Source organism: Primulina tabacum, chromosome 11 (assembly GCF_025594145.1).
Source record: "Primulina tabacum isolate GXHZ01 chromosome 11, ASM2559414v2, whole genome shotgun sequence".
NCBI classification, from domain to species: domain Eukaryota; kingdom Viridiplantae; phylum Streptophyta; class Magnoliopsida; order Lamiales; family Gesneriaceae; genus Primulina; species Primulina tabacum.
In genome coordinates, this window is record NC_134560.1 from 1,625,330 (window position 1) to 1,641,180 (window position 15,851).

The 15,851-nt window shown below is 33.2% G+C and overlaps 3 protein-coding genes and 1 pseudogene across 3 annotated transcripts; 1 reads left to right on the forward strand and 3 right to left on the reverse strand.

Moving 5' to 3' along the window:
* The first annotated feature begins 2,330 nt into the window (after positions 1-2,330).
* On the forward strand, positions 2,331-4,197 carry LOC142518550 (1-aminocyclopropane-1-carboxylate oxidase-like). The gene is given in 5 exon segments (XM_075621339.1): positions 2,331-2,591; positions 2,688-2,914; positions 3,092-3,425; positions 3,638-3,709; positions 3,711-4,197. Coding segments are annotated over 5 exon segments (954 nt in total). The 5' UTR covers positions 2,331-2,486; the 3' UTR covers positions 3,927-4,197.
* Positions 4,198-6,232: 2,035 nt separating this feature from the next.
* Positions 6,233-9,145, reverse strand: LOC142518406 (protein CLMP1-like; annotated as a pseudogene).
* On the reverse strand, positions 9,015-10,757 carry LOC142518569 (inositol diphosphatase DSP1-like). The gene is made up of 5 exons (XM_075621363.1): positions 10,441-10,757; positions 10,246-10,339; positions 9,656-9,713; positions 9,512-9,555; positions 9,015-9,422 (listed from the first exon to the last, which is right to left on the reverse strand). The coding sequence occupies exons 1-5, from the start codon at positions 10,641-10,643 to the stop codon at positions 9,228-9,230; spliced, it is 594 nt and encodes a 197-aa protein (XP_075477478.1). The 5' UTR covers positions 10,644-10,757; the 3' UTR covers positions 9,015-9,227.
* Positions 10,758-13,921: 3,164 nt separating this feature from the next.
* LOC142519274 (uncharacterized) lies at positions 13,922-14,874 on the reverse strand. The gene has a single exon (XM_075622239.1). The coding sequence runs from the start codon at positions 14,748-14,750 to the stop codon at positions 14,094-14,096; it is 657 nt and encodes a 218-aa protein (XP_075478354.1). The 5' UTR covers positions 14,751-14,874; the 3' UTR covers positions 13,922-14,093.
* Between the last annotated feature and the right edge of the window lie 977 nt (positions 14,875-15,851).

Here is a 15,851-nt window from a genome sequence, read left to right on the forward strand (position 1 = left end):
ACGAGTTTGTTAGCTCTCAATAATATAAAATAATTAAGAGAAATATATATATATATATATATATTAAGACAAACTCCAAATATTTTGGATATGGTCATGCATTAACAGTGAGTGTTATATTAAAAAAATAACTTGAAAGTTGTCCGCTGTTAGAGAATGCAAACTTTGTACTATTTCTCTTAATTATTTTATATATATATATATATATAGATAGCAAGGTACGTATATAATATGAAATGATAAAGATAAAATTGAATATCTATTAAAATTATCAAAAATATAGTTTGTCCAAGAGATTTATCTATTATAATATAGTAATAAGAAATCCTTCATGCAAAAAGGAAAAAAAAAAAAAGAAGAAGAAAGAAATCATCAACCCAAATATATATATATATATATACACACACACACACACACACACACACACTAATTAAGATGCGATACATATAGTAATTAAATAAATATTGTAATATTTCCTTTAAAAAGGTATTTTTGGTTGCGTTCCAAACACAGCTGCAGAGGTAAAAATCAGTCATTAGTCTGGATTGATAATGGAATACAAATGTTCGTGCCAAATTAACTTCATAATATTAGAACACGTAATGATAATGATAATAATATTTAATATTTATATAATTATAAATATAACTGGTAATATTAACCTATTATTATAATAAATAATTATGATATAAGAATAAGTTAACTATAGTCTATTTATGATATATAATTAATTATTGTTGTTGTTAAATTTAGAAATATTATTATTAGATATTAGTCAAATTTATATATTGTGTTGTACATAGCATATTTAAGATATTATAAAATATGTGATTAATAATTAATTTTCAAAAGATATCTTAATATGATCTTAAAATATAAGTTTAAGGTACTCAATTTTTTTACAAACTTATAAACTATTTTAAACACAAAACTCTTACCAGACCATTTCAAAAAGTTAATTTTGTAAGATGTATATTTTACACAACTCGATATGAAAAAATATTATTTTCTATAAAAAATATTAACTTTCAATCTAAATATAGACCAGATCAATTTGTTTTATGAATATAAATATATGCGATCATCTCACATAAAACATACTCATTTTAATAATATTTTACCAAATAAAATTTGAGAGCTTTTAAACCCTTCTCCAAATAAATTTAATAAACTCTGACCAACATCATCTAATTCAAATAAAACTTGTTGACCATGCAAGTGACACGAAATTTCTAGGCAAACATAAAATTCTACGAAACCATCTCTCCATTTTTAATTTTTACAAATGTGACTTTGACAACCAAACAGATATGCAGATACCTAGTAGAATTAAAAAAACATATCCATTGATTAAGTCGATTTATTTTTTTCCATAAAAAAGCTATTAATATTAATTTTTAAATTTTGTGTACATGAGACAGACGTATATATTTTTTAAGAAAAATAGACTGTTAATTCTAATTAACTATTTAATATTGTTTAAATATACATTTTTTTTTTCAAAAAGTGAATATTCATTATTTTTTCCCAACATATTGGATTTCATCTTCTTTATCAAATAGTATTAATAATTATTTTATTATTCTAACTCGTGCGAGGAAAAACTAGCAGCCGGGTTAAGTCGTCGGTCTCGGTCAACAATTAGGTCCCACCACACCATTAAAAAACAACGAGGAAAAAATGGTCCGACCATTTGGCCCAATCCGATGGTAAATGGGTAATAATTTGATATTATTTAACAAAATTTAAATTTTGTGCTAAGATAATGGGAGGCGTATAAATTTAGTAGCTATGTTAAGATTGGAATTTGGATCTAACTCAATTCCAAAAACTAGCTAGAGGATTGTCCAAGTTCATATATACAATTCCAAGATTATTTATCAAACCGATGTGAGACAATTGACACACCTCTCTCACGCCCAGGAATGAACATCTGGAGCGTGGAGTTTGCAAATAACCCAATTATTGGCAGAACGTGTGTCTTAATTATAGGCAGTTCAATACATAATGGTGAAACACGGGCTCTGATACCATGTTAAGATTGAAACTTGGACCTAACTCAACCCCAAAAACTAACTCAAGGGGGAGGATTGTCCAAGCCCATATATACAACTCTCAGGTTATTTATCCAACTGATGTAAGGATTTTATAGTTAACATATGGAATATTTTTATTTTAGTTACCAATTGTGTTTATGCAATTTGATAATTTTTTTTAATGTTATTTGTCATTTAAAATAATAAATATCGGAATGATATATTTTGTATAGTTTACCAAATTAAATTTGTGGACTATTGAAATGAAAAAAATTGCGTATGTTCCATCACTGGAATCTTTGCAAATTAATATTAAATGAAATTGTTTCTATAATTCTGTTGTGACCCACTCACATCTATAAATTGATCTCCCGGTGCACACCAAAGATTCACCCATCGACTATATTTGCAACACATACGGAGAGAGAGAAGCAACCCGGTGAAAAAAAAATGGCAACTTTTCCAGTGATCAACATGGAGAAGCTCAATGGAGAAGAGAGGTCTGCGACAATGGAGATAATTAAGGATGCCTGTGAAAACTGGGGTTTCTTTGAGGCAAGCGCACACGTTCTTTTTCTTTAAATGTACATAAATTATCCTTTCAAGCTATTATCAAGAAACTTTACTGAGTTGAATCTCTGTTTTTTTAAGCTGGTGAATCATGGGATTTCTCCTGAATTCATGGACACCGTGGAGAGGCTAACAAAGGAGCATTACAAGAAAACTATGGAACAAAGGTTCAAAGAAATGGTATCAAGTAAAGGGCTTGAATCTGTTCAGTCAGAGATAACTGATTTAGACTGGGAAAGCACCTTCCACTTACGCCATCTCCCTGTCTCAAACATCTCAGAAGTTCCTGATCTTGAACAAGAATACAGGTTTCTTTTCCTCAAACTTGATAGACCCCGTCAGTAAAATTGTAATTTTGTTCAAATTTTTTCTTAAATTACCCATTTCACCTTGAATCTCCCCTTCGTCTAAGTTTTGGGTTCGACAAAGTACGTCTTTGTTTTGTATCAGCTCTTGACATTAATTTCTTTGATGTTATAAAACAGGAAAGTTCTGAAGGAATTTGGTGCGCAGTTAGAGAAACTTGCTGAGCATCTTCTTGATTTGCTGTGCGAGAACCTTGGACTTGAGAAGGGCTATCTGAAAAAGGCATTCTATGGCGCAAAAGGCCCAACTTTCGGCACAAAAGTGAGCAACTACCCCCCATGCCCCAAGCCCGACCTGATCAAGGGTCTACGTGCCCACACCGATGCAGGTGGCATCATCCTTCTCTTCCAAGATGATAAGGTCAGCGGTCTGCAGCTACTCAAAGACGGCGAATGGGTTGACGTTCCGCCTATGCGTCACTCAATTGTCATCAACTTAGGCGACCAACTTGAGGTACAAGATAAATCGACAACCATAAGGTTATGAAATCGGAAATAACCATGTTTCATTTAGAAAGGATGGGGCAAATTTTTTACTTTGTAAATTAATCATACATATGTTATAACTTTTTGTTATACCCCATCCATGTTCAGATCTTTTGATATGTATGTTACAAGTTCGATATTGAAGTTGTGACTCTAATATTGGCCGCCATTGTTGTGAAGGTTATAACAAATGGAAAGTACAAGAGTGTTATGCACCGTGTGATTGCTCAGACAGATGGAACAAGAATGTCCTATCGCATCATTCTACAATCCTGGAAGTGACGCTGTCATCTATCCAGCTCCAGCACTGGTTGAGAAAGAAAAAAGAGAGGATTTATACCCGAAATTTGTATTCGAGGACTATATGAAACTCTATGTTGGCGTGAAATTCCAGGCCAAGGAGCCAAGATTTGAAGCCTTCAAGGCCATCGAAAGCCCTTCCAACTTGGGACCCATTGCAACTGCTTAAGTAGTACTTAGTAGTCAATTAAAAAGTTAAATAAAGTGTGCTTATGGAGGATGTTGAATAGTCTACCACAATACTGCATTATATTTATTGTTAAGAGTCTGTTTCGCCTGAAACAATACTAGGGTGCTAGGCCTATTGGGTTTGAAGAGGGATTTTCGCTCCAATGCGAGGGTAATGAGATTCTCTTCCAACTTCACAGTGATATTCCAGCTGTTATTTGCTACCAGATTTGGATACATATCCATTGATAATTTAGCACATGTTCATGATATCTTCTATCGAACATCTATCACTCCACAAATCTTTTAAATTAACTATTATTAGAAAATTAAAAAATGTCTACTTCCAGTCAAAAGAGAACCTACCAGAATCATTTTGAGTTCGAAAAAGGAAAACGAAGAAGACTTTTATGCAGTGCTTACTTTGTTGAACTTAATGCACCTTATCTGGTTTTAAACAAAAAAGCTTTAAAGTTTGCTAAAAAAACAAAAACAAAAACAAAAAAGTTTTTAAGCCAAAATAAACGAATTAACTTCTCTAATTAGAGATGTCAATGGTCGAATATGTGGAGGGCATGGCTAAACTCAAGACCCACCCCATAAAGAAAATTTTGACCTACTACCTGCCCCACTCCGGTTAAATATTTTTCGGACCCGTTCCACCTCGAATATTAAAGCGGATCGAGTAGACCTGTGAGACCCGAATTTTTTAAAAAATAAAAACAATAATATTTCTTGTCACATGACTGAATTATGAAACAGACAAGCCTCTAAATACAACACAATAAAAAATTAATTCATGTCTTCGACCACACTTAATAATAACAAACAAAGTACTTTCACGACATAAAAAATTACATAAAAAAAGTTACTAGCTCTCGAAAAAAATCTTGACATCCCAAAAAATAAGTCATAACATAACTTAAACAGATCAATATAAAATCAACGAGTAGGCAATATTGCAAACATATTCTTCGGAATCATCTTCATCAAGAATGGTGGGACAAGATTGTAAACTACTTGAAGAATGAACTACAAAATTAAAGAGAGAAAGTACACTGAAAAAATAAAACTGTAATTTAAAACTGTAAAAAAATGTAATTTAAAGAGAGAAAGTACGATAACAAAATTAAAATGAAAGTACAATAACAAATTAAAACTGTGATTTATTTACATTTCATCTCACCCAACGACTATAGCACATCAATGTCTCCAAAGTCGTTGGATTAAGCCACTATTGCTAAAAGCAGATTCAAATGTAACAGTTGACATATGAATATCTAAGACTGTTATGTTTGAGGTGGGCTACTACAAAATGAAAATTAATAAAACTAAAACGCTAAAGTATTTATATCCACATAAATGGGGTGGGTATTATAGGACCTATGACCCGTCTCATACTTTGGACGAGTCTGAAAAATTGGACCCAAGACCCGTCTCATTACTCATTTAGTATGTCCAAATCCGTCCCATATGCACAAGTCTATTGCGAGTCTAAGTAAAACCCGGATTCATTCACATCCAAGCCTCTCGTGGCTTATGCATCGTCGCTATATCATACTCTATCCATTCTGACAACTGAATGGCGGAGTAGGTTTGCTGGTACAAAGATACATGGGCCATGCGGATCTCAAAATTTAGCCCAATGTACTGGAGAAAACACGGGATGATCAACAAAAAATATGAAAAATAATCCCACCTGTAATCTCCTCCTGATATCACAGCGCATTTGGTAGTGATTCCTTTCAGTGACCAAGAATCATTAAAATCAAATCCAACAGTTCAGCATATCTGCCTACAAAAGCACCTTGCTGGATGAAATTGAAAACATAAAAAATGTGCTGTCTTTATGTACTCCGCACAATGCTATTCTAAAGATAGACTTGATGGATTAAAAGACCGGAAAACGTTAAATCATATTAATCTAGGCAAACTTGGAAGAGAATGAAAAACCACTTGTTTATTACTCTGTCGATTAAAGACAAAATTTCAGTTTCACATTTCCAGTAAACACATTGTAAAGCCAGAAAGTTTCAGTAAAACAGCTTCAAAAGTCACCCTGAAAGTCTAGATGTTACGTGGACATGACAGAAAAGCTTCTGAGAATAACCCCAGGATATCGGTAGGAAATGAACGCTATTTATATACTCCAAAATATACATTAAAAGTCATGTAAAATTAATTAACTCAATGAATATTGCAATTAATTCAAAAATATCAGAGCAAAAAATCTTCAATTAATTCAAAAAAATGTAAAGTTGAAAAATATTTCCACGATCACCCGTGCAATTAACTTGTATAGTCAAAAAACACTCACACATTCATGAATCATAATTTTAATTCAAACTTTAAATTTAATTCAAATTTCCAATTGCGAAAAATTCCCTGAATTCTTCTTGCTTGTCTCCTTTGGCAACTAAATCAGTTTCACATCCTCTACACTTTTGTCATTCCCATTTTCAGCTTCTTCATTAGAACAGGGATTTTTCAGAACGGTAGAAATGTCTACTTCCAAAGCTCCAGCAAGTTTGAATAGTTCCACTGCAACATCCAGGTTCTTCCACCAAGGAAAACCCAGTTTATACTCAATTGGAGACCTCTCAAAAAGCATGTTACCCCAGAACAAGGGCATTTGAGATCTCATTAGTGCTGCTTGCTCTGCTGGTTCCTCAGGTAAAATTTCACCTCGGCATCCTACACCGGAGGAATTACCTTCTGTACCACTGCTCTGTTCCTTCCTCGTTTTTAACAGCTCATCCTTCTTGCTTGCTATAGATCTTTCAGTTCATTTGCTCTCTGCTCCTCCAGCTTTTCCCTCATCTCAGTAGCTGTTAGAAGTTTTTGTTCTGCATTATTAAAAAGACTGATAGTCTCGTTGGATCCCATTTTGACACGTCTTCTTTCTTTTCTAGCACATAAGACCAATGGAGTTTTGCCATTTCAAATTGCTGTTACCCAAGAGCCAACAATCCTTCGTGGAAATCTGGTTTGATCAATAGTGCCTCCTCATACTTTCTCTAGCAAGAAAATATTTCTCTCACCCAATCATATGCAGTTTGAAGCTGCACAGCCATCATTTCTTTAGCAGCTGATTCATCTATGGGGATTATCTTCCTAGCTGCACACATATGAACATTTCCCCAGACACCAGTTAAAGAAAGCCAGCGCAGCAGCCTCCTGAAACTTTATGGCAGCCCTGTCAAAAGGTCTTGAATTGAGCAAACTCAAATAGCCAATCATCCATCTCCAGCATCTACAGTTTTCAGTATTGAAGCGTCCAGATTTTCATCTACTGAAGCCCCCTTGCTCTCGAGTAGCTTTTCTACTTCTTTGTCCTCTTCTCCTTCTTCTTCTTCTTCCTCCTCCTCTTCCTCTTCTTCTTCTTCTGGTAAACGTGGCTCCTGCTCAGGAGTCACTTCAACAATATGCAGACGTAGCATACCAATGGATCCTCCGTTATCAGCATCAGGGTCTCTGGGAATAAGGCTGTCTACATACGACTCGGCCATTTTTAGTTCAGACGTACATGTTATAGTCACCAAGTCACCATCTTTGTCCTTGTATTTTATCAGCCCTGCTTCTGACATGGGAAAGCGTTTGCTGATCACATCCCTCAAAACCTTTAAACTGCAATTTACTGGAATTTGGCCAAGCCTTATGTCATGATCATAAACAAGTTTCAACTGTCTCCATCTGATTAGGGACAGTGTAGGAGGTTTATTCAGTGAAAGAAAATCTAATGGAGGCACCGACTGTCTCTCTGGTTATCCAGACGGGGGGTTCTATTGAAAGTTGAAACGCTAGGTTGGGATAAGGGAGAGATTGATAAATAATCATTCTTATCCCATTGGTATCTTTTTATGATAAATAATTTTTTAGAAAGATAAGATGTCACTTCTATTAAGTGTGATAATTTTAATTTAATGATAAAATACACTACAAATGACTTAATTGTCCTCAATTTATAAATAATTTTTATAAATCTACGTTAGTAGGTAGAAATTAAAATAAAATAAATATTTTTATTTATTTTTATATATTATATAATATGATAATTATATAAATGAATTCGAGATAATTATATAAATAATTTTTATAAATATCAATAAAATTATTAATATCATTCGATTAATCTTAAAAATTGATATTTGACTTAGCTCACAAAATCAGGAGCTCAATTATCATATTATATAATATATAAAATTAGGTAAAAATAAATAAATCATGCAAGCACTATCGACGCATGAACAGATAAAAAATATGAACTCAAGCAACAACTTTGAAATTATAAAATTTATTATGATAAGGTTAATTTTGTCATTACAATCTAATATATAAATTTAATCACTCTTATTAAAATCATATCAAACATTAAATATAATATCCTACATCTTATTTATTTTTAACTTATCCTTATATTATATATCACATATTTATCCTATCATGTGTATCAAATTATGCCTAAAAAATTAAAATTCAGATTATTTTCTGTTAAATTTTTTTGTGGGGCTTTCCTTTATGGGACATGACATCAGTTGACTTAGTATAAACACGGGCCTTAATAAATCGGGTTATCAGTTGATGTTGCCCAGTATACCCTTTACAAATTTATGTTAGTATTTATATGTGACACACACACACAAGTAATCTAATGTAAAAGTTTTTTTTATAAAAAAGTTATCCAATATAAAAATGCTAAAATTCATGAAATAAAAAAAAATTCACTCCAAAGAGTTGTAATGTACCACATCAAATATATTAGCCACATATTCATTGAAGATACATGCACATCTTAATGAACAGATCTCTTGTGAGTGAATCTCACGAATCTTTATATGTGATGCGGGTCAACTTCACCGATATTCATAATAAAAAGTAATATTCTTTCATAGATAACCCAAAAAAAATTTCATCTCATAAAATACGACCCGTGAGATCGTCTCATACAGATTTTTGCCCATCTTAATTTGTTGAAGTATATATTATTTAAAATTATAAATTTAATATGGCATTAAATTATAATAGGAATTTGGTTTTTATATTTCGTCCGAGTCAGCAATTTTTCAATTGGCATCTTAATCTTAATATCTTGTTTTTTCATATAGAAACAGACATTGGAGTCTTCCATGAAAAGCTACTCAAATCCTTAAAACTCTAGCTACGATCTTGGAACTTTGAAAAAAAAAAAACAAAATCAATGAAACTCTAGCCTGGCTGCATCTGCTCTACGAAGAAAAAGGGGGGAAAAGGAAAGAAACAATATGTTTCTAAAAAAATACATCTGTCCGGTGATAGATGTTGCTCATCTGGAAAAATCTCTGGTTTCACGTGATAATGAAATTGAACATGGTGTTTGCGACACGTCAAACACCTCCATAAATCTCTGGTCCGAAACTCTAGCCTTGTCAGCTGCAAACCTCTGGTACTCCTCGAAAATTGAGGCCAAACACCAATTCTGTAATTTTCTCAGGCATCCCACGAGACAACCAGTCCGATGCTTCATCAAGAAAAATAGCATATGTTAAGAGTGGGGAAGTATTCTTAGGCACTGACTAAGAAGTCAAAAGACAGGAAATATATTGGTACCTTCCCCCGTTTGCAGTGTATTAGGAGTGGACGGTTGCTTTCATCTATACATAATGTCAAATAGCAAATTAAAACGTATATTGATGATCATATAGAAAAATTGGGGAATATATTAGCAAGAAAACAAATTTGTGGTGGAACTACCTAACAACACTTCCAATGCCCTACGAATTGTATCTTCTGGGATATTTACATATGGCTCCTGCATAAAGAGGGACAAAATCTTTAATAACGTGATCATACAGAAACATGAAATCATGTTATGTTACTTGCATCAGTGCCATTGGTGTCCCTTTAAGCTAACAGAATATCAAAGGAAATATGATTAATTAACAACTCAACTACTCATGCTAACCTTACTAAACAGAAAAAGTTTCAGCAATCATGGATAAAAATTCAACCGCTCCTTATCCTAAGCAAATTAATATCCTTCTCACACTTGCTGAGTTTATTTCGTCTTACTATATAGTCTGTAGGATCGCAGAATTTTTAACCTTTTCTTTTGCTCAAGGGGTTTCAGTTGCTGCTTTGAATAACAACTCCGCACAAAAAAGAATTATAAAACTCGCAAAGTTCTACATGATCAGCACAAGATTTATCGGATAAGTCCAAATTAATCCGGTTTCATTAAACCACATTATTTACTTTATTTTTACCAACAATATTATCTACATGAATCACATTATGCAGCCTAAAAAAAATTACACGTTGAAGCATAAATCCAAAATATGTACCTTAGATCCTTCGATGCCGAGATGAAAAAGACGAATCTTGTTGGCGTTGATGAACTGCATATTGGCTTCGGGATAGGGTTCCGCACACAAGTATCTACGTATTGCAATTCACACAGGAGCATTAATTTCAGTTTTCCGTACAAAGAGAAATGAAAGTACATAAAAGAAACGGAGGGATTTCGAATTAAGCCGCACATGATTGATCGAATGCCTAGGGTTTCCAAGAACGGGAAATTAGGAGTATCGGGGAATCCGGACCGGAATATTCCGTGATCAACCATAGAGAAATTCAACGGCGGAAGGAAAAGAGGCTCCTCAACTTCGACGGCATCCGTCGGAGATTTATCAGGTGACATATCGTCTGACGACGGTGGCGTGCCCGTGGTTGTGTGGCACATTGGACTAGTCTTCTGCTCTTTCGAGACTTCTGGATTTCGTACTTTTTGGAACGGTTTGATTCCTTGGAATCTCGGAAGATCCTTTGGCAAGAGGAATTGGCGCTGCCAGATGTTGGCTTTGGGTCCCCAATAATAATTAAATACTAGTTGCTCTGCAAATCCCCACGTGCATGTATAATTTTTTTTATCATTGGAGATGGATTAAAGTAAAATTTGACAAATTATGAATGAACTAAATTGATATTTGAATTATTGAAATAAAAAAAATAAAAATAAAAGTGTGTTGAAATTAAAAAACAAAAAATAAAATTGTAATATTAGTATTATATAAGGGTAAAATTGGAAGAAAAATATTAGTGTCCCCTAGGTAGTTACTGTCATGTACTCACCCATAATATAATAGAATAGATATACTTTAATAAAATTATGAGAAAGATTTATATAAAAGTATATTTTTTAAAAGTTATGAGAGCATATATTTATTATTAAATATTTATTCAAACTTAATATATTTATATTTTTATGATTATGATTTATTAATCTAAATATCTAATATTAAATTTATTAATCTAAATATCTAATATTAAGTTTTAATATAATTAAACAAATTTTATATTTTATCATTATGAACCAAAAAATCTATATAATTAAGACGGAATGAGTAATGAAGAACGAATGATATCAGCTTAATGGACCTAGGTGTGAGGCCCATATGACTTCCTGATATCATTGTTCTTTAGGGCTGCAAGTATCCCCGCCCAAAAATATTAACCATCAAAGCCCAAATAAAATCATTCTAAAGCTCAACGTGGCATGGACTTGTAAACGCATACTGTAACTTTTCACATGAATTTTACAGATTTTAATGCATACGTTACAATGACGTATCCCGAAACAATACCCACTAAAATTGTTTCTCCTTAAAACCGAGTCTACATCACGTCAATATATATTAAGCAGTGAGGTATAAATTTTTGGGAGGAAGAGGTCAACAACACAAGAGTAACTATCAGAGAGGCATGGAACCAAAACAGTGGAGTTGTTCGATCATCGATGCCGACCAATCAATACACCAACCCAAGTCAATTTCTAAGCGTGGTCTTGAATTTTAACGTTGAATCCTTCAAAATTCCGAGTTACGGGATGAATGGGGCAGATGATTAATGGGAACCTTGCAAGATTAAGGAAATTCGGGATTGAAATTAGGATATTCCTTGACTTCTGACAACCGATACAAGCATTTTCAATTCTATTTTACTACAGTATAGACTTAAAACGGGTTCGTTGCATCAACCTTAGGTGAAAAATGCAAAAGACATAAAAACTTTTAAAAATTATTAATAGGTATTATACATTATTCTTTTTTATTAAAATCAAACACATTTCACTCGTATTTTTTGGTATGTTGTACAAACTCAAATATATTTATAAGATGATTTATGCCTAATTTTAAAAAACACGTGGACTAAAATGTTAATAATTTTACATAGGATAATTTTAGTTTTTCTGTTTTTTTATTGTTTACCTGGGGTGTCTTAATCCAACTTGTAATAGTTGCATGAATTTGCGAGAAATGAAACTATCCACGGGACCTACGTTAAGATTGCACTCAGCAGATACAGTCAAGTATGTTATATTGCTTTCCAAAGTTTCGTTTCCACGTAGTGAATGTGACGAGGGTGAGTGTTGTGTGTATCAGAATGTAGGTGTTGTGCATAGGTGTTGTAACACCCACGACAACATGCAGCGAAAATTATAGTTTAACACACTAACACGCAACTTGAATAATAACAATACGAGATACGAGAGATAAATTATGCACAAGTATTTTAGTATAAAATACTTGTGCGGTGCCTCAGGGCAAAATAATTCACTAGAAAAACTTGTAAGTTTACAAAAACCAATACTAGTGAAAGAATAAAACAACTCCCTTATTAAGGCTAGTAACAAATTGCATCCTAAACCTCTAACAAACCGTATACCCAAAATACGTAGGATGCATCAACTGAGAAGTGAAAAAGTCTTCAAAAATCAGCGCACTAATCAAAACAGTGATTAGGTGTTGTCAGCACTTCACAGCAACACTTTATCAACGACGCCAGATTGCTTCAATCAGAAAATATTTTCTTCGTACAAATGCATCTCTGTCTATCCGAAAATTTTATGCTCTATATCGTCCCTCTCTATCGTTTCTTCTCATTTGAGTCCTATTTAACATAGAAACCCAATTTCATTAGGAAACAAACTCTTTTTAAAACAAGGATAATATCTTAAAGATATTGTGATATCATATCTTAAAAATATTATGAGTCATATCAAATATAGTCTTATATCACATATTGAATTTATACAAGATCATATCATCAATTTCGAGATTATTCTCATGTCTAGAAAGACAAAATATTAAAGATAAAAAAAAATATATCAAGGAATAAAATTCCTTTCAGCTTTCAAGACCCACGCGCCAAATTGGCGCAGGGGTTTTCTATTTTTTTAATTTTTTTATTTATATTTATTATAAATATTTATGTTTAAAATTATAAATATTATTTGAATACTAGTATATTATTGATTTTATTATTTGAATAATTACATATTTAATCATAAAAATTATAAAGTAATAATAGTTCATTCTTTAAAAATATTTATTTATTTACTTTAATTATAATATTTAAAACTAATTTTTTTATGATTTTTAATTAATATAATTGAATACAAATACAAAATTAAAAATATATTAAATAAAATATAATAATTAATATATGTAAAATAAAAGGAATATTTCGAGAATATTTTTTTGACGTAAGATTTGAAGTAAATGAGTTGGAGATGATTGTTGTATTTGGTGCAAAAATCGCACTATTTTAATGTGAAATTTGCACCAAAATAGATTTTATGGTCGAAGCTACTAAAGTAAGGATACCACACTCGAAAATACGACGGTGAACACAATGAAAATACTAGATGAAATGGACAAAAGAGAGAAATAGATAATTGGGAAAGTTAAAATTATGCAGGGGTGAAAACAAAGAGTACCGAAAAAGAGAGCGAGAGAGGGTACAAAAAATACGATGGCTTTGTTTGGACACTCCAGAAAATAAAAAATGAAAGAAAAACATATAACTCAAAAATGGAGTCACTCAACTGCACCTGCTAAATCAGGGAAATTTACCAACTGCAGAGCTCAAATGCAGATGAAAGTTAAACTAACTCGTTCTGTCAATGATCGAATATACTAAAAATGAAGTAAAAAAGCCATCTAATCAATTTAGCAGAAATTTTAGGAAGATCGAATATATAAAACTCACCCTTGATTTACAACATGTTTGTCTACAAACATACCGAAATACAATTTCTTGCAGCAAACGTGAATGTTGCTTCCATGGCGTAGCAAAAAAAAAGAAAGTAAATCAATCTTTTTTACCCTTCGCTTAGTTTCCTCCAATATCTTTAACCCCAAACGCTCCAAATTCTCTCTCCGAGAAAGCTCAGAAACCTCCTCACTGACCCTCTCTCCAACTCTTCTTCCTCCCCATTTTTCTCCTCCTCCTCACGGCCACTATTTTCTCCGCCGTCTCCGCCGCCGTCAATACCGTGCTCCGCGGGAGAGTTCGATTCAGTGAAGTCAAAATCTTGCTTAGTCAAACTGGGTTCAGACTTGTTGGACTTATCTAATTCAAGACAAAGTTTACCTTTAACACTTTTACCCTTCCTCCTTTCTCTTTTGTTCTTTTCTTGCCTGCTCTCCTTAAAAAGACTTTCTTCGAACGCATCTATTATTTCGTGTATAAGCTGACGATTTGGAGATGAATTCCACTTCACCCAGTAGCTCATATAACATCTGAAGCAGTAGCAGCTGAAGCACACAGGGTGGTCAGTCGCCCCACCCTTAGAACCACCCGCAGTGGCTGCTGAAGGGGTTCTATTCTGGTGGCTGTTGGAAAAGTTGGCGGAGGAGCAAGAGATGAGGTATGCAAGCATTTCCCTTTCCTCCTGAGACAAAGCAGCTGCCAAAGTCAATATCGCAGCCGGCAAGAAGGAAAGAAGCTGGTCCGAGACCGCCGGTGGCGTCGGATGCACCGTGCCCCTTCTGTACAGCTTCTTCATAGCTTACTTCTAGAGATAGAAAGAGAGTTGTCAAATGTTTCTTCCTTGTTTAGTGATGTAACAAGGAAACATAGGGCGAGAGAGAGAGAGCGGTGAGGATTTGATTCAAGAATATATTATTTGGATTGGAGGAATATTAAAGTGCGACGCAGGGGTGGGTGTATGTACACGGTCCATTGATGAACCGGTGATATTTTGTGAAAGAAAGAGATTTGATTGGCAGGAAGCAATTAATATGGGCCCCCACTCCATGCGAATCTCTTTGATCGTGTCCTCTTTGCAGAAATTCTCTTTTGTCTCTTTGTTAAATGCCAGTATTTCTTAAACATTTGGGCCGGAACGAGGCCCAAAACATAGGTCCACGATGTATGACTTGGCTTTTTCTTTCTTTCATTTTTTTTAAGAATATTTTTTTTATGGTCGGTCGATCACTTCGATTACACATCTATTTCATAAATTGTGTGTGTGATAACTCTTTACCGTGTTTCGATTCGGTCATAGTGGTATTTTGGGATTAAAGAGTTATAGTTAAAAAAATTCTATAAAAAATATCATTCAACTCTAAATATAGATCTTAAAGACTTCGAGTTTCATAGTCAGTAGAAAAGAGTAAAAGCAAAAACTTGTGTGATACGATCTCACGTACAGTATTTTGTGAGACATATATCTTATTCTGAATCATCAATGTAAAAATATTATTTTTTATTTTGAACATCGGTAGGGTCGAATTGTCTCACAGATAAAGATTCGTGAGACCATCTACTCAAAAGTAAAATAATAATAATATGACTTGGATTTACATTTTTCTTTATGCGCGTTTACCATTACTCAAATAATAATAATAATATGATTTTAACAATGACATATTAGGCGGAAAAAAATTAAAACTTGGGACATACAAAAAAAAGTACAAAATTCTCTTTCAAGACCATAATCACAAGCCATGAAAATTAAGATGATACGATGAACATCTCCTGTCAAAATTGGGATTTTTGGGCCACACAATCATGGATTATGATGATAAAAATCATAATCTCTAGATACCAACTCACTTTTTTTTAAAATAAAATATTGCGTCAGGGTTGAGTGAACAATAGAGCC